Genomic DNA, 21,150 nt, shown 5'->3' with positions numbered 1-21,150 from the left:
AAGTCACTTTTATTCCAAAAGCCAGCAGTTGGGAGAGCCAGGCTCATGCCTTTAAAAGACCATTCCAAACTTTAGGCTAGGGAGAGGAGTTTAGAAGGGGGAACTTGGGGTGGAAGGCATGCAGGAATGATGCTGGGTACAAGGTCTGTGTGTTTTGTCCCAGTGGCTGTCTTGAATCATGGTCCACTTGGAGCATAGGCTGGTGTCATCTTCATGATGGCCAGGTTGTAGACTAACCTCCTTGAGGTAATCTCTGGAATTTTACAACTGACTCTCCATGTCTGATTTGTTTCAAAATTAGCCCCTGGAACTTCTAAGCAAGCACATAATTAGATAAGTCAGCAGTGCAAGGGAGTGTCAGATGGGAAGGGAGGGAAACAAAGTTCCAAAGTATGTTTTAAAGGCAAAAATCAAGAAAGGAATAAAAAAAGTTTTAAAATGCATTTTGAATCTAAGCTACTCAGTTACAACTAGATTTAATAAAATGACATAAAATAAAACTAGACCAAAATATGAAGGTAAGTTTGCTTTATATAAGTTAATGACCTAAAACAAAAAAAAAATTCTAACTTAAATCTGAGACAATAGGTACACTTGCAATAGGGATAAGAAAATTAGATTCAAGTATACATTACTTGATGATACATAACTTTTATTATTATTATTATTATTTTCATTTACCATAAAGTTTACTTGCAAAAATAACTTCTATGATTTTCATGATGACTATTAAGACTAACCCTTCCAGTTTTAGAAATACAGATGTGCTTATAATTCCTGTACCCTTGTATTTATTTTATAGTTGATTATGTTACAGTCACCTTTGAGAGAAACAGAACCCTAAGTGAGGTATGATATCGAATATTTTATAAGTTAAGAAATTTTGTTATACATGACTTCATGGATTGTGATTAATCTAAAAAATCCTACAGACTGAAAGGCTTCACAATCACTCTTTGCTCCCAGGGGTGTTTCTACTTCGGTTTAGTAGTACTTACCTAATTATGTTAATCAGGACCTAAGCAATGATTTTAGAAAAACAATTTGTACCAGAAAGAGATGCATTGCAATGTTTTCTGGGCTCATATCCCTCAGAAGAGAGGCACAGACATGAAGGATTTTTTTTTTTTTTTTTGAGACAGAGTCTCACTCTGTCTGCAACCTCTGTCTCCCAGGTTCAAGCAATTCTCCTGCCTCAGCATGCCAAGTAGCTGGGACTACAGGCGCACTCCACCACATCCAGCTAATTTTTGTATTTTTAGTAGAGACAGGGTTTCACCATGTTGGCCAGGATGGTCTTGATCTCTTGACCTCATGATCCACCCCTCTTGGCCTCCCAAAGTGCTGGGGTTACAGGCGTAAGCCACCAAACCCAGTCACATTAAGGATTTTTAAAAAAAAAACAATTGTGATCAGTCAGAGCAACACAATGGTTATTAATTTATTTTCCTACTGTTACTAAAACACCAGGGATTCAGTCTAGGTCCTGCTGCTTGCTGTATAGACTGCCAATCACTGAGTCAACAAGTATTGCCAGGGAAGAAGGCTTTAATCGGGTGCTGCAGCCAAGGAGAATGGGAGATAAAAATCTCAAGCCTGTCTCTCTGAGTAAAATTGGGGTATTTACACAGAAAGGAAGGTAGGAAAACAGGAATTAGAGATGGGTAAGGAAGCAATCATGATGGATGAGGAGTCTGACTTCTCATTATCTGGATGTGGTGATCTGTTGAGTTTCAGTTCCTTGCCTAAGGGTCAAGTTTCTTGCCTGAGGGTCAATTTCCTAAAGAAGGAATTCAGATGAGACAAATGTAGGTTTTAAGACCAGGAGTTTAAAGACCAGTGGGTTTTAAGACCAAGGAGGGAGGGTTAATTTCTGTTTGTTAAAAAAAACTGTAAACATTAGTTCTATGAACAATTGGGCTAGTTTCACTAAGAGAATTAGAACTTATGTTTCAAAAACAGCATTAATTTTTCCCTTCTTTTTTTTTATAGTCAAGCTCTTGTTTTTATAGTCAGGAACCACTTCTTGAATGGGTACCCTGCTTACCTTACGTATTTAAAGGAATGAAAAGTATTCCAAGAGTGCTAACATTTCTTGTTGACCAAGAGCATGGTACGGGAGTTTTCCTCTTCCATAACAAGGTAGGCCTTATATCCCAGAGGGAATTTATCTTGACATGACAACAATAAAAATTTACCTTAGCGAAAGTTATTTTCAAGTTCTTGTTATGTCTGGCAATAGAACCTAATAAAATTGGCTACAGCAAAATTATTTAAGATCAATAATATAGCTTGACACTTTAGAGATTTCTTGCCTGATTGCCATTCATTTTGATGAAAATGGAAAACGTGATGCTGTGTGCATAGTGATTCTCCCTTGCTAATTCTCTAAAGAATATAAGCTGGGATTTTTCTATATAAATTTAAGATTCCATAAAATGCTTAATTAAACAGAAAAAAAAATGGAATTAATTGCCACAGATCTATATTTTTTTCTTCCAAACGTCCTTAACCTTACCTGTGAATTAGAATTCTTCTTGGAGCCATTAAAAAACACATAAACTGACAGTTGTGATGGTTCATGCCTGTAATCCCAGCAATTCGGGAGGCTGAGGCAGGAGGCTTGAGGCCAGGACTTCAAGACCACAGTGAGGCACTACTGCACTCTAGCACTCCAGGCGAGGTGACAGAGCAAAACCCAGTCTGAGAAAACAAACAAACAAACAAATAAAACCATAAGTTCAGCCCCTATCATCAAGATTGTAGGGAAGGAAAAAACTCTTTCCTCCACCTTCTTATGTTCAATGACTGGAGCCTTGCAAATTAAACCGGAAAAAAAAAAAAGATTAATAGGAGAAAACAGTTTATTTACATGTGCAGTGTGCACACATGGGAAACTCAGTGATGAGGTTAAAATGTGGAGGTTAGGTACCATCTTAATAGGTGAAGGGGAGAGGGAGAAAATCATTTATGGAAACACAAATTGCTTTTAAAAAAAAAAAAAAGATAAATGGGTTTTCAGGACAGCAAACAGGAGATACGATTTTTTATTTGTTTGTTTGTTCTTTGGGGCTTTTTTGAGATGGTGTCTCACTCTGCTGCCCAGGCTGGAGTTCAGTGGTGCAATCTCAGCTCACTGCAACCTCAGCTCACTGCAACCTCTGCCTCCCAGGCTCAAGCAATTCTCCTACCATAGCCTTCCAAGTAGCTGGGATTACAGGTGCCTGCCACCACACCTGGCCAATTTTTGTATTTTTTAGTAGAGATGGGGTTTTGTCATGTTGGCCAGGCTAGTCTTGAACTCCTGACCTCAGGTGATCCACCCACGTTGGCCTTCCAAAGTGCTGGAATTGCAAGCATGAGCCACAGCACCTGGCCAGGAGATATGAATGATTTCGATAATGTTTGAAAATCTAGGTATGAGTGGTCTTTCCTTCTCCTTCAGGGCTATAAAACTCCTCTGGAGAAGGGATTTGGGACAGGTTTTATTTGCATTCTTCCTTCTGGGAGTAGATCTGCCCCAAAGAGGAATTTCTGTCAGCCTCATTTCCTAGCAGTTCCTGCTTTTAGTCAGACACCAGAGGCTCCAAAGTTTTTTCTCTGCATCTGTTGAATCTCAACAGTCTTCAGCTTAAAATTATCTTTATATAAAAGTGGCATTTTTTTGTTTTGAGACAGAGTCCCTGTCACCCAGGCTGGAGTGCAGTGGAGCAATCTTGGCTCACTACAACCTCTGCCTCCCAGGTTCAAGAGATTCTCCCACCTCAGCGTCCCAAGTAACAGAAATTACAGGTGTGTGCCACCACGCCGGCTAATTTTTGTATTTTTAGTAGAGACAGGTTTTTGCCATTTTGTCCAGGCTGACCTCGAACTCCTGGCCTCAAGTGATCCACCCAGCTCGGCCTCCCAAAGTGCTGGGATTATAGGCGTAAGCCACTGTGCCTGGCCAAAAGTAGCATATTTTGAGGTTTCATATCTCTTTTTTTTCTTTCGAGACGGTCTCACTCTGTCACTCAGGCTGGAGTACAGTGGTGTGATCATAGCTCACCGTAGACTCTAACTCCTGGCTCAAGCGATCCTCTGCCTTGGCCTGATTAGTAGCTGGGACTACAGGTGCATGCCACCGTGCCTGGCTAATTTTTAATTTTTTTTATGCAGTTGGGTCTCACTTTGTTGACCAGGCTGTTCTCAAATTCCTAGGCTCAAGCAATCCTCTCGCGTAGGCCTCCCAAAGTGCTGAGATTACAAACCACTTTTATATAAAGATAATTTTAAGCTGAAGACTGTGCCTGGCCTGAGCTGTCATATTCTGATCCCCTTTAAAATCATGGTTGAATAGAACTGGGGTGTGGCTTAGGCATCCATACTATTGGCATGATAGTCATAAGCATGGGCTTTGGAGTCTGTCTGCCAAGTTCAGCAGTGATTCTATAATAAACCTCTCTTTGCTGTTAATTATAGAACTTTCAACAAATTATTTAATCTCCTAAACTTCATTTTCAACAACTATAAAATGGGTGTGTGGCAGGGGCCAGAGTAGTGGAGTAAAGAGGTAACAATTACTGTTAATCCTTCTAGTTCTATGTTGTGTTAGTGAGTGTATCTCTCTCTTAATAAAAATGCAAGTAACAGGAAATTCTAAAAATTGTAACACAGACTAATAATAATGGCAAAATTCTCATGACTTACTCATTCTTTGTTTACCTAGGTTAAGAAAACTGCCGTTGTCTCTGTGAGCATCCTGAGAAATGATGAACCAAGTGCACAAGCAAAATTTCCAATTTTTCGGTTTCCTCCATCATTCTCTTCTCCCGTTGGAATGGTATTTCATCCCCGAAGCCACTTTTTATATGTTTATGGCAATCAGGTGCGTACACGTGAAACTTCAGTCTGTGTTAGAGTTAAATCATCCACCTACTGTATGCTGCATGGTTGTACATTAAGAACAGAGCTTCTCTGATGACCTAGAGATGGCAGTGGGAGGGAAGACAATATTTATTGACTATTTATTGTATACTAACCTTGGTGTCTATTATCAGTTTTTACCTTTCAGGTAGTTCATTGGCTGATGAAAATGAGCCATGGGTACATCAGAGTTACCTTGAATGTTGCCAATTACTATACATGTCTTTCCAGCTCTGAATTACTTAGATTTTGCCACTAACCTCATCAAAAGTGTATTTCTAACTAGTGTTTCCAGCATTTAATGTTTGCCTTTTTCTGTTTGATTTTGTCTGAGCTTGACTTTCTGGCTTTGTTCTTTAAGTTCCTTCTGGTAGCTTTTTCCACCCTCTGGCTGCTCCTTCAGTCAGTTCTGTATCAGTACACTGAAAGCTTGGTAAAGGAGTAGTTATACCATCTATGGAGCATCTGACAGTTTAAAAAAGTAAGGGCCACAGATTATGAAACATTAAGCAAAACTTTGGAACTAAGAAAGTACTGCAATGACTTCCAAAGAAGGAACTAATTCAGTTTCTCAACTATCTATATTATGTGCAAAATTTAGAGATTTGTAAAGATGATACCCTGTTTCCAGGTCTTCTTAAAACTCTCTTCCATATTTTAGTTTTTCACACTAAATGGTTATGTATTAGTCCATTCTCACACTGCTATAAAGAACTGTCCGAGTATGGGTAATTTATAAAGAAAAGAGGTTTAATTGACTCACAGTTCTACATGGCTGGGAAGGCCTCGGAAAACTTATAATCATTGTATCTGGAATTGGTTCCTTCCGGTGGGTGCTTGGTCTCGCTGACTTCAAGAATGAAGCCACAGACCCTTGTGGTGAATGTCACAGCTCTTAAAGATGGTGTGTCCGGAGTTTGTCCCTTCAGATGTTCAGATGTGTCCAGAGTTCCTTCCAGTAGGTGCGTGGTCTTGCTGACTTCAGGAGTGAAGCCGCAGACCTTCATGGTGAGTGTTACAGCTCTTAAAGGTGGCATATCCAGAGTTGGTTGTTCCTCCCCTTGAGTTTCTGGTCTTGCTGACTTCAGGAATGAAGCCACAGACCCTCACAGTGTTACAGCTTGTAAAGACAGTGTGGACCCAAAGAATGAGCAGCCGCAAGATTTATTGTGAACAGCAAAAGAACAAAGCTTCCACAGCATGGAAGGGGACCCGAGTGGGTTGCCACTGCTGGCTCGGGTAGCCAGCTTTTATTCCCTTATTTGACCCCACCCATGTCCTGCTGATTGGTCCATTTTACAGAGTGCTGATTGGTCCGTTTTACAGAGTGCTGATTGGTCCATTTTACAGAGTGCTGGTTGGTACGTTTACAATCCTTTAGTTAGACACAGAGTGCTGATTGGTGCATTTATAAACCTTTAGCTAGACACAGAGCACTGATTGGTACATTTTTACAGAGTGCTGATTGGTGCATTTACAAACCTTTAGCTAGACATAGAGCACTGATTGGTGTGTTTACAATCCTCTAGCTAGACAGAAAAGTTCTCCAAGTCCCCACTCAACCCAGGAAGTCCAGCTGGCTTCACCTCTCAATCCCCCCTCTAAACAGGACACCCCAACTGCTGTTGGGAATTGGCCAATGACAGCTCTAGCTACTTCCTGCTGGATAGAGGTGAAGAAGGGGCCCTGCAGTTGTAGTGTCCTCCAGAGGGGAATTCTTTACGCCAGTGAAAGGGCCAGTGGGTCAGTCCAGGGGTCCTTGGTAGAAGTTGTTAGTTGAGCTCATTTGGGGTTCCATTTTTAAGACCATCTGTAGCTTGATGGCCTCAATCCTAGAGGAAACAAATTTGACAAGGAGGTTAAAAATACAGGGCCCAAAGGCAAGTAACAGCAAAATGGCTGTCACAGGACCTAGAAAGGGGAGAAGTCATGTTGCCCAGCTCCAGAGGTTGGTATAAGAGTTTGAAAGGCGTTGTCTGATTTCAGAAGCCTTTTCCTGTAAACACCAGGCAGCATCTCTTACTATCCCTGACTGGCTAGTCTAAAAACAACACTCTTTCCCTGAGAAGGTGCAGAGTCCTCCTTTCTCAGCAGTGAGGGGGTCTAGGCCTTGGCGGTTTTGGAGAGTCACTGCTGCCAAAGAGTCTATTTGGGATTGTAGAGTAAAGATAGATTTCGTTATTTCTTGCAGACTGTCTGAGAGGAAGATATAGATTGAAGTTCCACATAAGAAGAATATGCCTTGGCTGGGTAGACAGAAATTTACCCTGGCTTTTAAAGGAATAGGGTACACTGTTTTTTCTTGACTACTTCTATCTCTCTCTTTCCTTCTGTCTTTGACTTTGTTTCTCTCTTTCTCTTTCTTTCTCTCTGAATTTCTGTCTCTTTATCTCTTTCCTTTCTGCTGGTCTTTCCCTGCCTCTGCCAGACACTTATGCTGCTGTTCTCCTCTCTCCTTTCCCTTTTTGATGGCTTCAGCAGTGTAAGACTGCCACCTCCTTGGGTTTTTGCACTGCATGCAGTAACTCCATAATTTCCTTGTGGTATTTAACGGGCGTTCCCCCAGAGGTTAGGAGCTCCCTTTCTTTCCTTATTGCAGCATGGGCATGTAGGATTAGATAAGCATACTTGCTATCTGTATACACATTTAGTCTTTTTCCCTTTCCCAGTTCTAAGGCTTGGGTAAGTGCCACTAGTTCTGCTAACTGGGCACTGGTCCCTGGGGGAAGAGGCTTACTTTCAAGTATGGTTACATCACTAACTATGGCATAATCTGCCCTTCGTATCCCATTCTCCACAAATGAACTTCCATGAGTATATAGGTTAAGGTCAGGATTAGCTAAGGGGACTTCTAAAAGATCATCTTGGGCGGCATAAGTCTGGACTATAATTTGTTGACAGTCATGCTCGATTGGTTCCCCATCCTCTGGGAGAAAAGTGGCAGAGTTGAGGGCCACGCACATACATATTTGAAGCACCAGTCCCTCAAGGAGTAGCACCTGGTATCTAAGTAGGCAGCTGTCTGATAGCCATAAACTTCCTTTGGCACCTAGTATGCCATTTACATCATGAGTAGTCCAGACAGTGAGATCCTTTCTTTGTATTATTTTGATAGCCTCTGACACTAAGATGGCCACTGCTGCAACTACCCATAAACAGTGAGGCCAGCCTTTTGCTACTACATCAATGTCCTTACTTAGGTATGCCACTGGTTGTGGGGTTGTCCCACGAGTCTGAGTAAGGACTCCAAGAACTATCCCTGCTCTCTCTGTGATGTATAAAGAGAAGTTTTGTCCTGTGGGAAGGCTTAAAGCTGGAGCTTGTACTAGGGCCTGCTTTAAGGTTTTGAAGGCTGTTTCTGCCTCTGGTTCCCATTCTACTAGATAAATATTTGCCCTCTGGGTCTCCTTGATTAGAGTATAGAGGGGCCTGGCTATCTTGCTGTATCTGGGGGTCCATAGTTGGCCAAAGCTGGTGATTCCAAGGAACCCCCGCAGCTGTTTTAGTGTCTTAGGGCAAGGATAAGCCACTATTGGCTATATTCGTTCCTTACTGAGGACCCTGGTTCCTCTGGCTAAGATTAGGCCTAGATATTTGACCTGCTGTAGGCAAAGCTGGGCCTTCAACCTAGATGTCTTGTACCCTTGATTAGCTAGAAAGTTCAAGAAATCTAGAGTAGCCTGCTGGCATGAGGTTTCCAAACTGGTAGCCAAAAGTAAATCATCCACATACTGAAGGACCAGAGTGCCTGGACTTTAGAAATGGCCTAGATCTTGGGCCAGTGCCTGACCAAACAGATGAGGGTTATCCCTAAACCACTGGGGAAAGACCATCCACATAAGTTGGGATGTGTGGTCTGTGGGATCCTCAAAGGCAAAGAGAAACTGGGAGTCAGAGTGCAGGAGAATACAGAAGAAGGCATCCTTGAGGTCCAGAACAGTGAACCATTCTGCTTCCTCTGGTATTTGAGAGAGCAGGGTATAGGGGTTGGGTACAACTGGATATAGAGGAATTACTGCCTCATTAGATGAGTCTAAGATCTTGCACTAGTCTCCACTGACTGTTCAGTTTTTGTACTCTTAGAATTGGGGTGTTGCAGAGACTGCTGCGTTTCCTTACTAAGCCTTCAGCTTTTAAATGTTTTAACAATAGCCTGTAATCCTTTATGAGCTTCAGGCTTTAAGGGATATTGCCTTTGATAAGGAAAAGTGGTAGGATCTTTTAGCCTGATTTGGACTGGGCGGGCATTTTTTACCCTTCCAAATTGTTCTTCCAATGCCCAGACTTCAGGGTTGATTCCCTCCTCAAGTAGGGGACAACAAATGGGTAACTTGTTCCCCATATTCATGTAGATAATAGCTCCAGCTTTCGCTAATATATCCCTCCCTAATAAGGTGTGTGACTTTCAGGCATCACAAGAAAGCCATGTGAAGAGAGCAAAGTCTCCCAATTACAACTGAGGAGGTGGGAGAAATACCTGGTTACAGGCTGTCCCAGGATTCCTCAGATGGTAATGGACCTTGAGGACAGTCGTCTGGGACAGGAGATTAACACTGAAAAGGCCATGCCAGTGTCCAGGAGGAAGTCAATTTCCTGGCCCTCAATGGTTAAACATACCCGGGGCTCAGTGAGGGTGATGACATGAGCTGGCACTTGCCCTGGGCACCCTCAGTCCTGTTGTTGGATCATCTGGTTGGGGGCTTCTGGCCCAGAGAACCATTGCACTCTGGGGCAGTGCACTTTCCAGTGATTGCCTCGGCATAGCGGACATGGACGAGGGGGCAGCTTGTTTCTCATTGGACAATCTTTTTTAAAGTGTCATTGTAAACCACACTGATAACAAGCCCTGCTGGGTGATTCCTGCTCCATTTTCTGTCTCCTCTGAACCACCAAGATTTGTTTGTCTGAGGACCATGACTAAGGCTGGGGCCTTTCTCTGATCTCGTTTTTGCTTTTGGGCCTGTTCCTCTTGGTCCCTGTTACAGAACACTGAGGTTGCCAGGTTTAATAATACCTCCAGATTTTGTTCAGGGGCCAGGGCTTCTTTTGGAGCTTTCTCCTGATATCTGCGGCTGATTGGATAATAAACTTATCTTTTAGCATCAGTTGACCTTCTAGTGAGTCGGCTGACATGGGAGCATATTTTCTTAAGGCCTCCCATAGCCACTCGAGGAAGGCAGAAGGATTTTCTTCCTTCCCTGAGTTATGGTGGATATCACTGAGTAATTTATGGGCTTTTCGCTAATTCTTCTTAGTCCTTCTAGAGCACAGGTCAACAGATGTTTACGACTCCAGTCCCCATGATCTGAGTCAAGGTCCCAGTAGGGATCCATACTGGGGATGGCTTGCTGACCAGCAGGGAATTCATCCCTTTCTTCGGCTGTCATTCTATAATTTACTTGACTAAGATACCAGATATCTCCAAACTCTCGGGCTGCTGCTAAATCAGCATTCTTTTCATTAAAGGCCAGATTTTGATCTAACAATAACATGACATCTCTCCAAGTGAGATAGAAAGTTTGCCCTAGACCCTGTAGGACATCTATGTACCTATCAAGATCATCCAAAAACTTCCCCAGGTCTGCCTTGATCTGCTTTAAATCAGAGAGGGAGAAGGGGACATGTATCCAGGTTGGGCCAAATTCCCCTCCCTCTACAGCTTGAAGGGGACATAACCAATAGCCTGGGGGTTTTTGTGATCCCTTGGAGATTTCTTTGCTTGCTTCCTTCTGGGTTGGGGAGATTGGAGGAGGCCTATTGATAGGAAGGGGAGCTATAGGGAGGCTAGGATATGGGGGTAAGCTGAGAGGTCCTCCTGTGGGATGTAAATTGCAAACTTGGCATAATTGTGTATTCTCCTTCAATGAAAAGAAAACCTGGACATAAGGTATTTCACTCCATTTGCCTTCCCTCTTACAGGAAAGGTCAAGCCGCAGGATAGTATTGTAATTTATACTTCCCTCAGGTGGCCATTTTTCGCCATCAGAGAGAGAATATCAGGGCCAAGCCATCGTGCAGAAAAAAATGAGCCGCCTCTTTTTCAGGGTTTATGGGTCAAATTAGTCCCAATAGCTTAGAATGCATTTCAAGGGTGAGCCTGTTGATGCCTGAGTGTTTCCCATCTGAAAGACAAAACCATCTGTGGTTTTGGTTTGTTTGTGTCTCTCCCCGCCCAAGAACCCGCAACAGTCCCTGGACCCTGCTTATCAGAGTAGTTGCACTCGCTGATGCAGCAGCAGAAACACCTCTTGCCCAAGAACCCACAATGGTGCCTAGACCCTGCTGATCAAAATAGTTGTGCTCACCAACACAGCAGCGGAAACACCTCTTGCTCAAGAACCTGCAACGGTCCCTGGATCCTGCTGATTGGAATAGTTGCACTCACTGACGCAGCAGCACAAACACTAGTTTTCCTCCTAGACCACAAGGAGGACCAAGGAAGGTTGGATTTAGTGGCCCTTACCAATGCATTCTCGAATACATGCACCCTTGCCTGTCCTCCTAGACCACAAAGAAGACCGAGAAAAATCGGATTTAATGGCCCTTACCGATGCATTCTTGAAAACCTGTTAGAGTCCTAAGCATTCTCCTGTTAGTAATGGGACTTTACCCATGTCCTCTAAAGATGTTATGCCCCAAAATGAAGCAGAGGGCCATACCCTGAGGGAGGGAAGGGATCTCCAGAGTTGAAAGGGTGATGCCTTTTGTCCTCACTTATGTGAATAGGAAGGATACAATTTCTGAGGCTCCCCATATCCTAGCTTTGGGAATAGCTTTTATTAGGCCTGCTTGTCTGAGGAGGGATCCTAAAATTCCAGGTAGTGCCCCCTACAATGGGACTTTGGGCAAAAATTATGTGTTTCTGATTAGTGAGCCTGGATGTCTGAAGAAGGGAATAGAGTCCTAAAGTTTATACTAGAAATCATCCTTATAGGAGAAACTAGAAAAGCACCAGAGACAGGGAGTTGTTTTTAGAAGCGTGACTAGCCTTGGAGAAGAGAGGCGGGAGGAAGTTTGTCTGACAGGCATTAGGACCCAGGAGGCAAGGGTCAGGATAGATAGGATAGATGGGCGAGTCTTGCTTGGGCGACGTGACTTTGAGAGTTCCACTCATGGCTGCAGGGTCAACCAACTTGTTGTTGGGACCCCAAAGCTGAATGGCTTTCCTCTCTGTTGACCCTCACTCAGCTCAGCCCAGAAGTACAGGAAAAGCAGAAGCTGGTTCCTGGCAAACCAAGCTCCCAGCTCCAAAGAGTCGGGGGTTGTTAGAGAGCCCCTTCCCAGAAAGCCTGACACCCGTGTCTTTAATCCTGCAGTCATGCTAGTCACTTTTAACTGGCCAACAGATGCCCGGTATTTAGCCCCTGAATTCTGAGGAAAAACAGGACAGAATAGCAAGCAAAAGGGGTCCGATGGTACTCACCACTTGGTGATTGTCCCTTTGTGGTCACCAAAATGTGTCCAGAATTGGTTCCTTCTTGTGGGTTCTTGGTCTCGCTGACTTCAAGAATGAAGCCACGGACCCTTGCGGTGAGTGTTACAGCTCTTAAAGATGGTGTGTCCAGAGTATGTCCCTTCAGAGGTTCAGATGTGTCCAGAGTTTCTTCCTTCCGGTGGATACATGGTCTCGCTGACTTCAAGAGTGAAGCCACAGACCTTCACAGTGAGTGTTACAGCTCTTAAAGGGGGTGTGTCCAGAGTTGTTTGTTCCTCCTGGTGGGTTCATGGTCTCACTGACTTCAGGAATGAAGCTGCAGACCCTCGCGGTGAGTGTTACAGCTCATAAAGGTAGTGGGGACCCAAAGAGTGAGCAGCAGCAAGATTTATTGTGAAGAGCGAAAAAACAAAACTTCCACAGCGTGGAAGGGGACCCAAGTGGGTTGCCACTGCTGGCTTGGGTGACCAGCTTTTATTTCCTTATTTAGTCCCGCCCACGTCCTGCTGATTGGTCCATTTTATAGAGCACTGATTGGTCCATTTTACAGAGTGCTGATTGGTGCATTTACAATCCTTTAGCTAGACACAGTGTGCTGATTGGTGCGTTTACAAACCTTTAGCTAGACACAGAGTGCTGATTGGTGCATTTACAAACCTTTTGCTAGAAACAGAATACTGATTGGTGTGTTTACAATCCTCTAGCTAGACAGAAAAGTTCTCCAAGTCCCCACTCGACCCAGGAAGTCCAGCTGGCTTCACCTCTCATGACAGAAGGCACATCTTCACATGGCAACAGGAGAGAGAAGAGTGGCAGAGTGAAGAGGCAACAGCCTCTTATAAAACCATTAGATCTCATGAGAACTCACTCACTATCATGAGAACAGCATGGGGGAACTGCCCCCATGATCCAATCACCTCCACCTGGTTCCTTCCTCAACACCTGGGGATTATGGGGATTATAATTCAAGATGAGATCTGGGTAGGGACACAAAGCCTAACCACATCAGTTTTGGTTTTTTTGTTTTTTTTTTTGTTTGTTTGTTTTTGAGATGGAGTCTTGTTCTGTCACCCAGGCTGAAGTGCAGTGGCACCATTTCGGCTCACTGTGACCACCACCTCCTGGATTCAAGTGATTCTCCTGCCTCAGCCTCCCAAGTAGCTGGGATTACAGGCACCTGCCACCACACCTAGCTAATTTTTGTATTTTTAGTAAAGAGGGGGTTCCATGACCATGTTAGCCAGGCTGGTCTCGATCTCCTGACCTCAAGTGATCTGCCCACTTTGGCCTCCCTAAGTGCTGGGATTACAGGCATGAGCCTCTGCACCCAGCCAATATCAGTTTAAAACCCCTAATTTCTTCTTTGACCCTTGAACGTTTGTTCCCCTTATAAGAGGAACACAATTTGCATTCGATCGTGTTCAGGTTTCTCCACATATATAACAGGTGATCATCTAAATAGACTTCTTGGGCATGAAGTTCCTCCAGTATCCATCTTGTGTTTTTTTTTTTTCTGTATATTTCTCCAACTGTGTAGAATCCTATGACTTTATTTACTCATTTTCTGTCATTTTTTGAAAAAGTGGTTGCTTCATTGTCTTTTGTTCTAGAATTCCTAGGGCCCATGGATTGGAAACTAACAGTGATGTAAGAAGTTGTCATACTTGAGCTTAATGGTTTAAAAGCATGTAGATCAAATTTTTTGCCAGTATGTTATACATCTCAAAAATTCAGGCTGAGTGCAGTGGCTCACACCTGTAATCCCAGCACTTTGGGATGCCGAGGTGGATGGATCACCTGAGCTCAGGAGTTCGAGACCAGCCTGGGCAACATGGCAAAACCCTGTCTCCACCAAAAAATACAAAAAAAATTATCCAGCTGTGGTGGCATGTGCCTGTGGTCCCAGCTACTCAGGAGGCTGAAGTGGGAGGATTCCTTGAACCTGGGAGGTAGAGGTTGCAGTTAGCCAAGACTGTGCCATTGCACTCCAACCTGGATGACAGAGTGAGACCTGATCTCACACACACACAAAATCCATTTATGTGTGTTTTGATTGTGGACAATAAATAGTCAGAATTAAAGATAAAGCGTTTATATGGTGTCCTCTGAAATGGAGCTAAGAAACAGAACTAACAGTTGAACAAAAATTTAGAAAGGCCAAGGAATTGGAACAATTCTTGTGGAAACAGAAGAACAATAGCTAAAACTGATGTAAATCTAATAGAGCTTACAAAACGGTCCAGTTGGATGTGAGGGTTGTACAGCAATCAACATGTCCTTCACTAGGAGAATGGACAAATATACTTGGTATATCCAGATAATGGATTATTATTCAGTGCTAAGCAGAAATGAGATATCAAGCCATGTAAAAGACGTGGAAGACTGTAATCCCAGCACTTTGGGAGGCCGAGGTGGGAGGATCACCTGAGGTCAGGAATTCGAGACCAGCCTGGCTAACATGGTGAAACCCTGTCTCTACAAAAAATACAAAAATTAGCTGGGTGTGGTGGTGGGCACCTGTAATCCCAGCTACTCAGGAGGCTGAGACAGGAGTATCGCTTGAACTGGGGAGGCAGAGGTTACAGTGAGCCGAGATTACACCACTGCATTCCAGCCTGGGCGATAGAGTGAGACTCTGTCTCAAAAAAAAAAAAAAAAAAAAAAAAAAAAGGAAGAAACTTAAATGCATATTACTAAGGGATAGAAACTAATCTGAAAATGCTGCAAACTTTATGATTCCAATGTATAACATTCTGGAAAAGGCAAAACTATGGAGAGAGCAAAAAGATCCGTGGCTGCCAGGGATTAGAAGGCAGAGAGGTTGGATAGGCCGAGAACAGAGGACTTTTAGGGCAGTGAAACTCTTCTGTCTCATACTATAATGGTGGATACATGCCTTATACATTTGTCTAAGTCCATAGGATGTACAAGACTAAGAAAGGTCCCTAATGTAAACTATGGACTCTGCGTGGTAATGATGTATCAATGTAGGTTCATCAGTTGTTGGGGAATGCTAGTAATGGGGGAGACTATGCATGTGTGGGGGAACTCTTCCACTGCAGTGTAAATATATGTAACACTACTGAACTGTATGCTTAATAATGGATAACATGATAAAGTTTGTGATATGTGTTTTTTACCTCAATAAAAAAGAAAAAAATATAAGATAACCAATAGTTAGATCACAAATCACTTTTGTATTTTGACCTAGAAAATATCTGCCATCTCTTCACAAAATTGAAAACATCTGAATTAATTTTTAATAATTTTGAGCACCATCCATATGCAGTAACATAATCAAGACAAAGGATATTTCCAAAGTAATTTGGCAATGACTTATAATTTGGATCCAGTTAAACATTCAAAATGAAAAATAATAAAGGAAATGAAGACTGATCCTAAGTTACACTGGTGATATGGCCAAAAGCTCACTTGTAAGTCAGCCATTTAGCGGTCAGTTTTCTCATTTGGTTAGGCCCCCAAATCAGATCATAGAGTCTCTTAACTTCACTTTTTATCCAATGAAAGTTCTCTGCATCCTCTTTTTAAAAAAAGGAGGAGGGGGAAGCAGAAGAGGAGAAGGAAGTGGAGGAGGGAGGAGGGAGGAGAAAGGAAGAAGAAGGAGAGAAAAACGAAGAGACTTTTTCATGAAGGATATCCTAAGAAGTGAAAAACAACAATCTGCAAACTGGGAGATGATATTTGCAACACATTTAACTAAGAAAGAATGATAGAAGTAAGAATATATAAAGAATTTCTGCAAAGCAATATGAAAAAGACAACCTAATAACAAAAAGGAAAAAACACACAAATGAGCATATCACAGAAAAGGAAACAAGTGGAATGAATATGTGAAGAGATGATGGAGTTTACAAGCAATCAGGGAAATACAAATCAGGAATGAACAATGATACCATTTCCAGATACTTAATTGGCAAAATTAATTCTGACGTTACAAAATGTTGAAGAAAGTGTAGATCAACAAGATTTCTTATATATTGCTGCTGGGAGAGTAAATTATTACAACTATTCTGGAAAGCAATTTGCCATTATTATTATTATCTTGTGAATGTGAATATTTGCATATCTTGTGTCCCACCAATTTCACTTTTCAGCAAGGGAAATACATATATCCAGAGACATTTTAAAATGTTTGTCATGGGTACTGCTAGTAATAAGATCAAATTACTAAAAGTAATCCAGATGTCTGTGAATAGGAAAATGAATAAGTAAATTACATCTTATTCACCTAATGAACTTTTATATGGAAATGAAAAAGCAAATGAACTGAGCTGTATGCAACATGTATGAATTTAAGCACATAATGTTGAGGAGAACTAAGTTATAGAAGACAATATATGGTATGGATAGCCCTTTTTACAAAGAGCAAAAATAAGTAAAATTAAGCAATATGTTATTTGAACATATGCGCTAAAAATAATTTAAATACCAAGGGAATGAGAAAACACAAAATTCAAGATATTGGATATGTAACAGGAAAGGTAGAGGGATAGGAATGGGGAGAAACAGGAAGATGTAAACTACTAGCAATATGCTGATTCATAGGTTTTCAGTTCACACAGTTCATTATATTATTAAATAATATAAGGAAAAATATAAATAAGCCATGTATAGACAAATAATTTAAAATATTTAGGGAAAAAATGCAATGAGATGTCATTTTTCATTCAGATCATAAGTAAAAATTAAAAATAAATTTTTGGTCATATCAAGTATTGGTGAGGTTTGGAAAAACAGATACTCTCATACACTACTGGTGGGACTATAATCTGGTTCAGCAAAACTGAAGAGCACTTGGGTAGTCTCTATTAAAATTGTAGAAATGTGGCTAGATGCAGTGGCTCATGCCTGTGATACCAGCACTTCGGGAGGCCAAGCCCGGGAGCTTGAGACCAGCCTGGGCAACATGGCAAAAACCCATCTCTACCAAAAAGTACAAAAATTAGCCAGGCATGGTGGCATACACCAGTAGTCCCAGCTACTTGGGAGGCGGAGGTGAAAAGATCACTTGAGCTGGGAAAGTAGAGGTGGCAGTGAGCCAAGATCATGCCACTGCACTGCAGCCTGGGTGACAGAGACCCTGTCTTATATGTATGCATAGCATCTGACTCAGCAACTCAATTTTTCAGTATTTCCTTTAAAGATAACACTGTGACATTAGTACAGATAGGCAGATAAATGAATGTTCACTGCAGTACTATTCACAACACTGAAAATTTGGGTACAACTTTTAAATGTTCATTAGTGGAAAAGTAGACTATCTCAAGTATGATATATCCATAAGTTGGAGATTATGGGACAGTGTAGAAGAATGTGCTGATCCACATGAGCTAACATAAAAAGACCCGAGACATAGGGTTGCATGACAAATGTAACTTATAGAACAACAGGTACAGTATGATACAAGTTCGAACCTACTGTTCAAAGTGCCCTTCCTTAGACACCCTAACTACCTCCCTGCTCACCGGTAATGTTTGCAGGGCCCAAAGCAAGAGTGAAAATTGAGGTCCACATACCATATGTTTCGGCTCATAGATTGTATTATGCCAGCAATGAGTGCTGCATCCTGAGTAACAGAAGCACCTATGTGTATTCAGTACGTTTCCTGTGTGTGTTTGTAATATTCAGGCCCAGTAAGCAAGCAGTCCAGGTCAAAGGTACTTCCTGTCCAAGTCTAAAAGCCTTTCTGTCCTCCCCACCATAAAAATGAAATCAGTACTGTACATATTTTATTGGTATCTGCATACATATGAATGTAAATGCTTAGAATTTGCAAACTGAATAACTGGTTACCTCTGGGAAGAGATAGAGGAGACTAGGATTGATTATATCAGATGACGTATAAAAGAAGAATTATTTGGATGGTGGTCTCAGACTCTTCAGCCATATTTATAAAGTTGGAAATGCAAGAAAAGCCTATTTTCTTGTATAACTTGTTATTAAAATTAATTTTTAAAAATCCAAACAACAGAAATCTTCATGTGAATGAGTCTCAGGCTATTAAAGGAGGTAGCAAGTGGGAATCATTAATACATAATCGATCTGTTTTATCCTCAAACAACTCTTACCTAAAGATGAGGAAATACAGAAACTAAGATGCTATAGTAATAAACTAATATAACTGTACGGTGAGATAAGTGATTTGAGGATCTACGAAGGTACCAGGACACATCCCTTGCAAATGACAAGGGCTTTTCCATGCAAACTATGTCTGCATATATATTTGCCAGACACCTAGAACATGAAGTATTATGTCAATATGGCGTAAACCCCTCCCCAGATCCAAATGCACCCAGCACTCCATTCTTTTATGAACACGGAATTATTTGGGAGATCATAGGAATAACTTTGTTGTTTTATACAATCACTATGCATATTGTGTAGACCTGCTACTCTGCAACAGACACCTTCATACACACTCTAGGGTAGAAATAGAAGGTAGACAAAGTAGATAAGGAGTCTGCATACGAGTGTGTGTGTGTGTGTGTGTGTGTGTGTGTGTGTGTGTGTGTGTGTGTGATGAATGTAGGCATATGGAAAAGATCATGCCACATGGCTATTCTCATGTAGGCTGATAGGTAATTGCCAACTGTTGCATGGCAGCTATTTAGTGAGGTATTATCTCTTTATTCCTTTAGGTATGGCTTTCAGTCGATGGCGGCAGCACCTTTCAATTAGTAGCTGACTTTCATAATGATATCATAAAGAAGACTTTTCATAGTTTTTATACATCAGCTATTACTTTTGTTTCTCAACGTGGAAAGGTTTACTTCACAAAGGCAGGTAAGAAATTTGCTTTCACTGGTGTAAGCATTACATGTGGCCCAGGATTAGAAGATATATGAAAAATCTGCCATATTAATTAACTAATCCTAAGATCTCAAAACTATTAGGGGTGATGGATTTGTAGGATCTATAGAAGTAGTATCCTATGGATAGCCCTAAAGAAAGGCAACACTAGGTCACCATGCTATGTTCTCATTTACCATTTCAGAAACATTTTACTGTCCCAAAAGCCAAATAATAACAGTTGCCACTTGTCAAGCTACAATTGTGCTCAACATGTTACAAATATCGTCTCATTTGATATTCACAACAACCTTGCTGAAGTACGTAATGTTAGCTTACTTTTGCTGATTACACTGATACAACTGACACACAACTAGTAATGGTGAAGTTGTGTGAATGATACACTGCTCTCATCGCTTTCATTTGGTAATCTTGTGCTTTCATTGATCAACTCTATATAGTTCCTATCAGTGTTTGCATAGCAAAAGAAGTAGCTAATTTTTAAGTATAATTGTACTTCTTAACTAACAAATACTGATTTTACATATTCATGGAGTACAAAGCACTATTTTGATACATATGATGTAGAGTGATCAGATCAGGGTAACTAGCATTTCTGTCATCTCAAATATTTATCATTTCTTTGTATTGGGAATGTTCAATATCCTCTTCCTAGCTATTTGAAACTATATAACATATTAGTGTTAACTATGCCATCCTCCAGTGGTATAGAACACTAAAATTTATTCTTCCTATCTGGCTGTAATTCTGAACCCTTTAGCAAATCTCAAAACAGTTAATATTGATTGACCTTAATGACAGTTGCCCACTCCTTTCCAACTCAGTTGAATTTTGCTAACCAGCCTAGGACCCTAGAGTGATAAAGGGACATGATTCTCCATTTATTTCTATATCTTCGTGACCTGCATTTTCATTTTATTTTGTCATTCTATTATTGAGTCTTTGAGGTCTTGTTTTGTTGAATTTAGTTTATTAATATTTTTTGAGCAGAATATGGAAGTAAATTTACCTCTTCTCTTGGGATATGCTTTGTCTCAACTTGATTCTTTTTATCTTTTATATGCTGTTAGTTTCTTCCTTCTCTTCCCTTCCTTTTTTAAAAAAATTTTATTCTTAATTTTTGTGGGTACATAGTAGGTGTATAAATTTATGGGATACATTAGATATTTTGATACAGGCATAACTGTGCAATATCAGGGTAAATGGGGTATCCATCACATTAAGAATTTATCCTTTCTTTGTGTTACAAACATTCAAATTATATTCTTCCAGTTATTTTAAAATGTACAATAAATTATTATTGACTGTAGTCACTCTGTTGTGCTGTCAAATACTAGATCTTATTTGTTCTATGTGATGATATTTTTGTACCCATTAACCATCGCCATTCTCCCCCTACATAATGCCCCACTACCCTTCCCAGCCTCTGGTAACCATTATTCTACTCTCTATATCTGTGAGTTCAATTTTTAAAATATTTAGTTCCCTCAAATAAGTGAGAACATGCAAACTCTGTCTTTCTGTCCCTGGCATATTTTACTTAACATAATGTCCTCCAGTTCCAATCATGTTGTTGCAAATGACAGGATCTCATTCTTTTTTATGGCTGAATAGTAGTACTCCATTGTGTATATGTACCATATTTTCTTTATTCATTGATCTGTTGATGGACACTTAGGCTGCTTCCAAAGCTTCACTATTGTGAATAGTGCTACAATAAACATGGGAGTGTAGCTATCTCTTCAATATACTGATCTCTTTTTGGGGGGTATATCCTAGCAATGGGGTTGCTGGATCATATGGTAGCTCTATTTTTAGTTTTCTGAGGAACCTCCAAATTTTTCTTCATAGTACTAATGTACTCTCTATTGTACTAATTTATACTCCCACCAACAGTGTACAATCTCCATATCCTCACCAGCATTCATTATTGCCTGTCTTTTCGATAAAAGCTCTTTTAACTGGGATGAGATGATAAT

The 21,150-nt window shown here is 41.1% G+C and overlaps 1 protein-coding gene across 1 annotated transcript in view; it reads left to right on the top strand.

The window, feature by feature from the left end:
* Positions 1-21,150, top strand: part of CATSPERB (cation channel sperm associated auxiliary subunit beta) — a 148,625-nt gene that overhangs the window by 51,391 nt on the left and 76,084 nt on the right. The window contains 4 exon segments of the mRNA XM_077938830.1: positions 803-849; positions 1,993-2,142; positions 4,709-4,867; positions 19,000-19,144. Of these exon segments, the coding sequence (XP_077794956.1) occupies positions 803-849; positions 1,993-2,142; positions 4,709-4,867; positions 19,000-19,144 (501 nt within the window).

This window comes from Macaca mulatta, chromosome 7 (assembly GCF_049350105.2).
Source record: "Macaca mulatta isolate MMU2019108-1 chromosome 7, T2T-MMU8v2.0, whole genome shotgun sequence".
In the NCBI taxonomy this organism is placed as follows: Eukaryota; Metazoa; Chordata; class Mammalia; order Primates; family Cercopithecidae; genus Macaca; species Macaca mulatta.
This window is presented reverse-complemented; position numbering and strand designations above follow the sequence as displayed.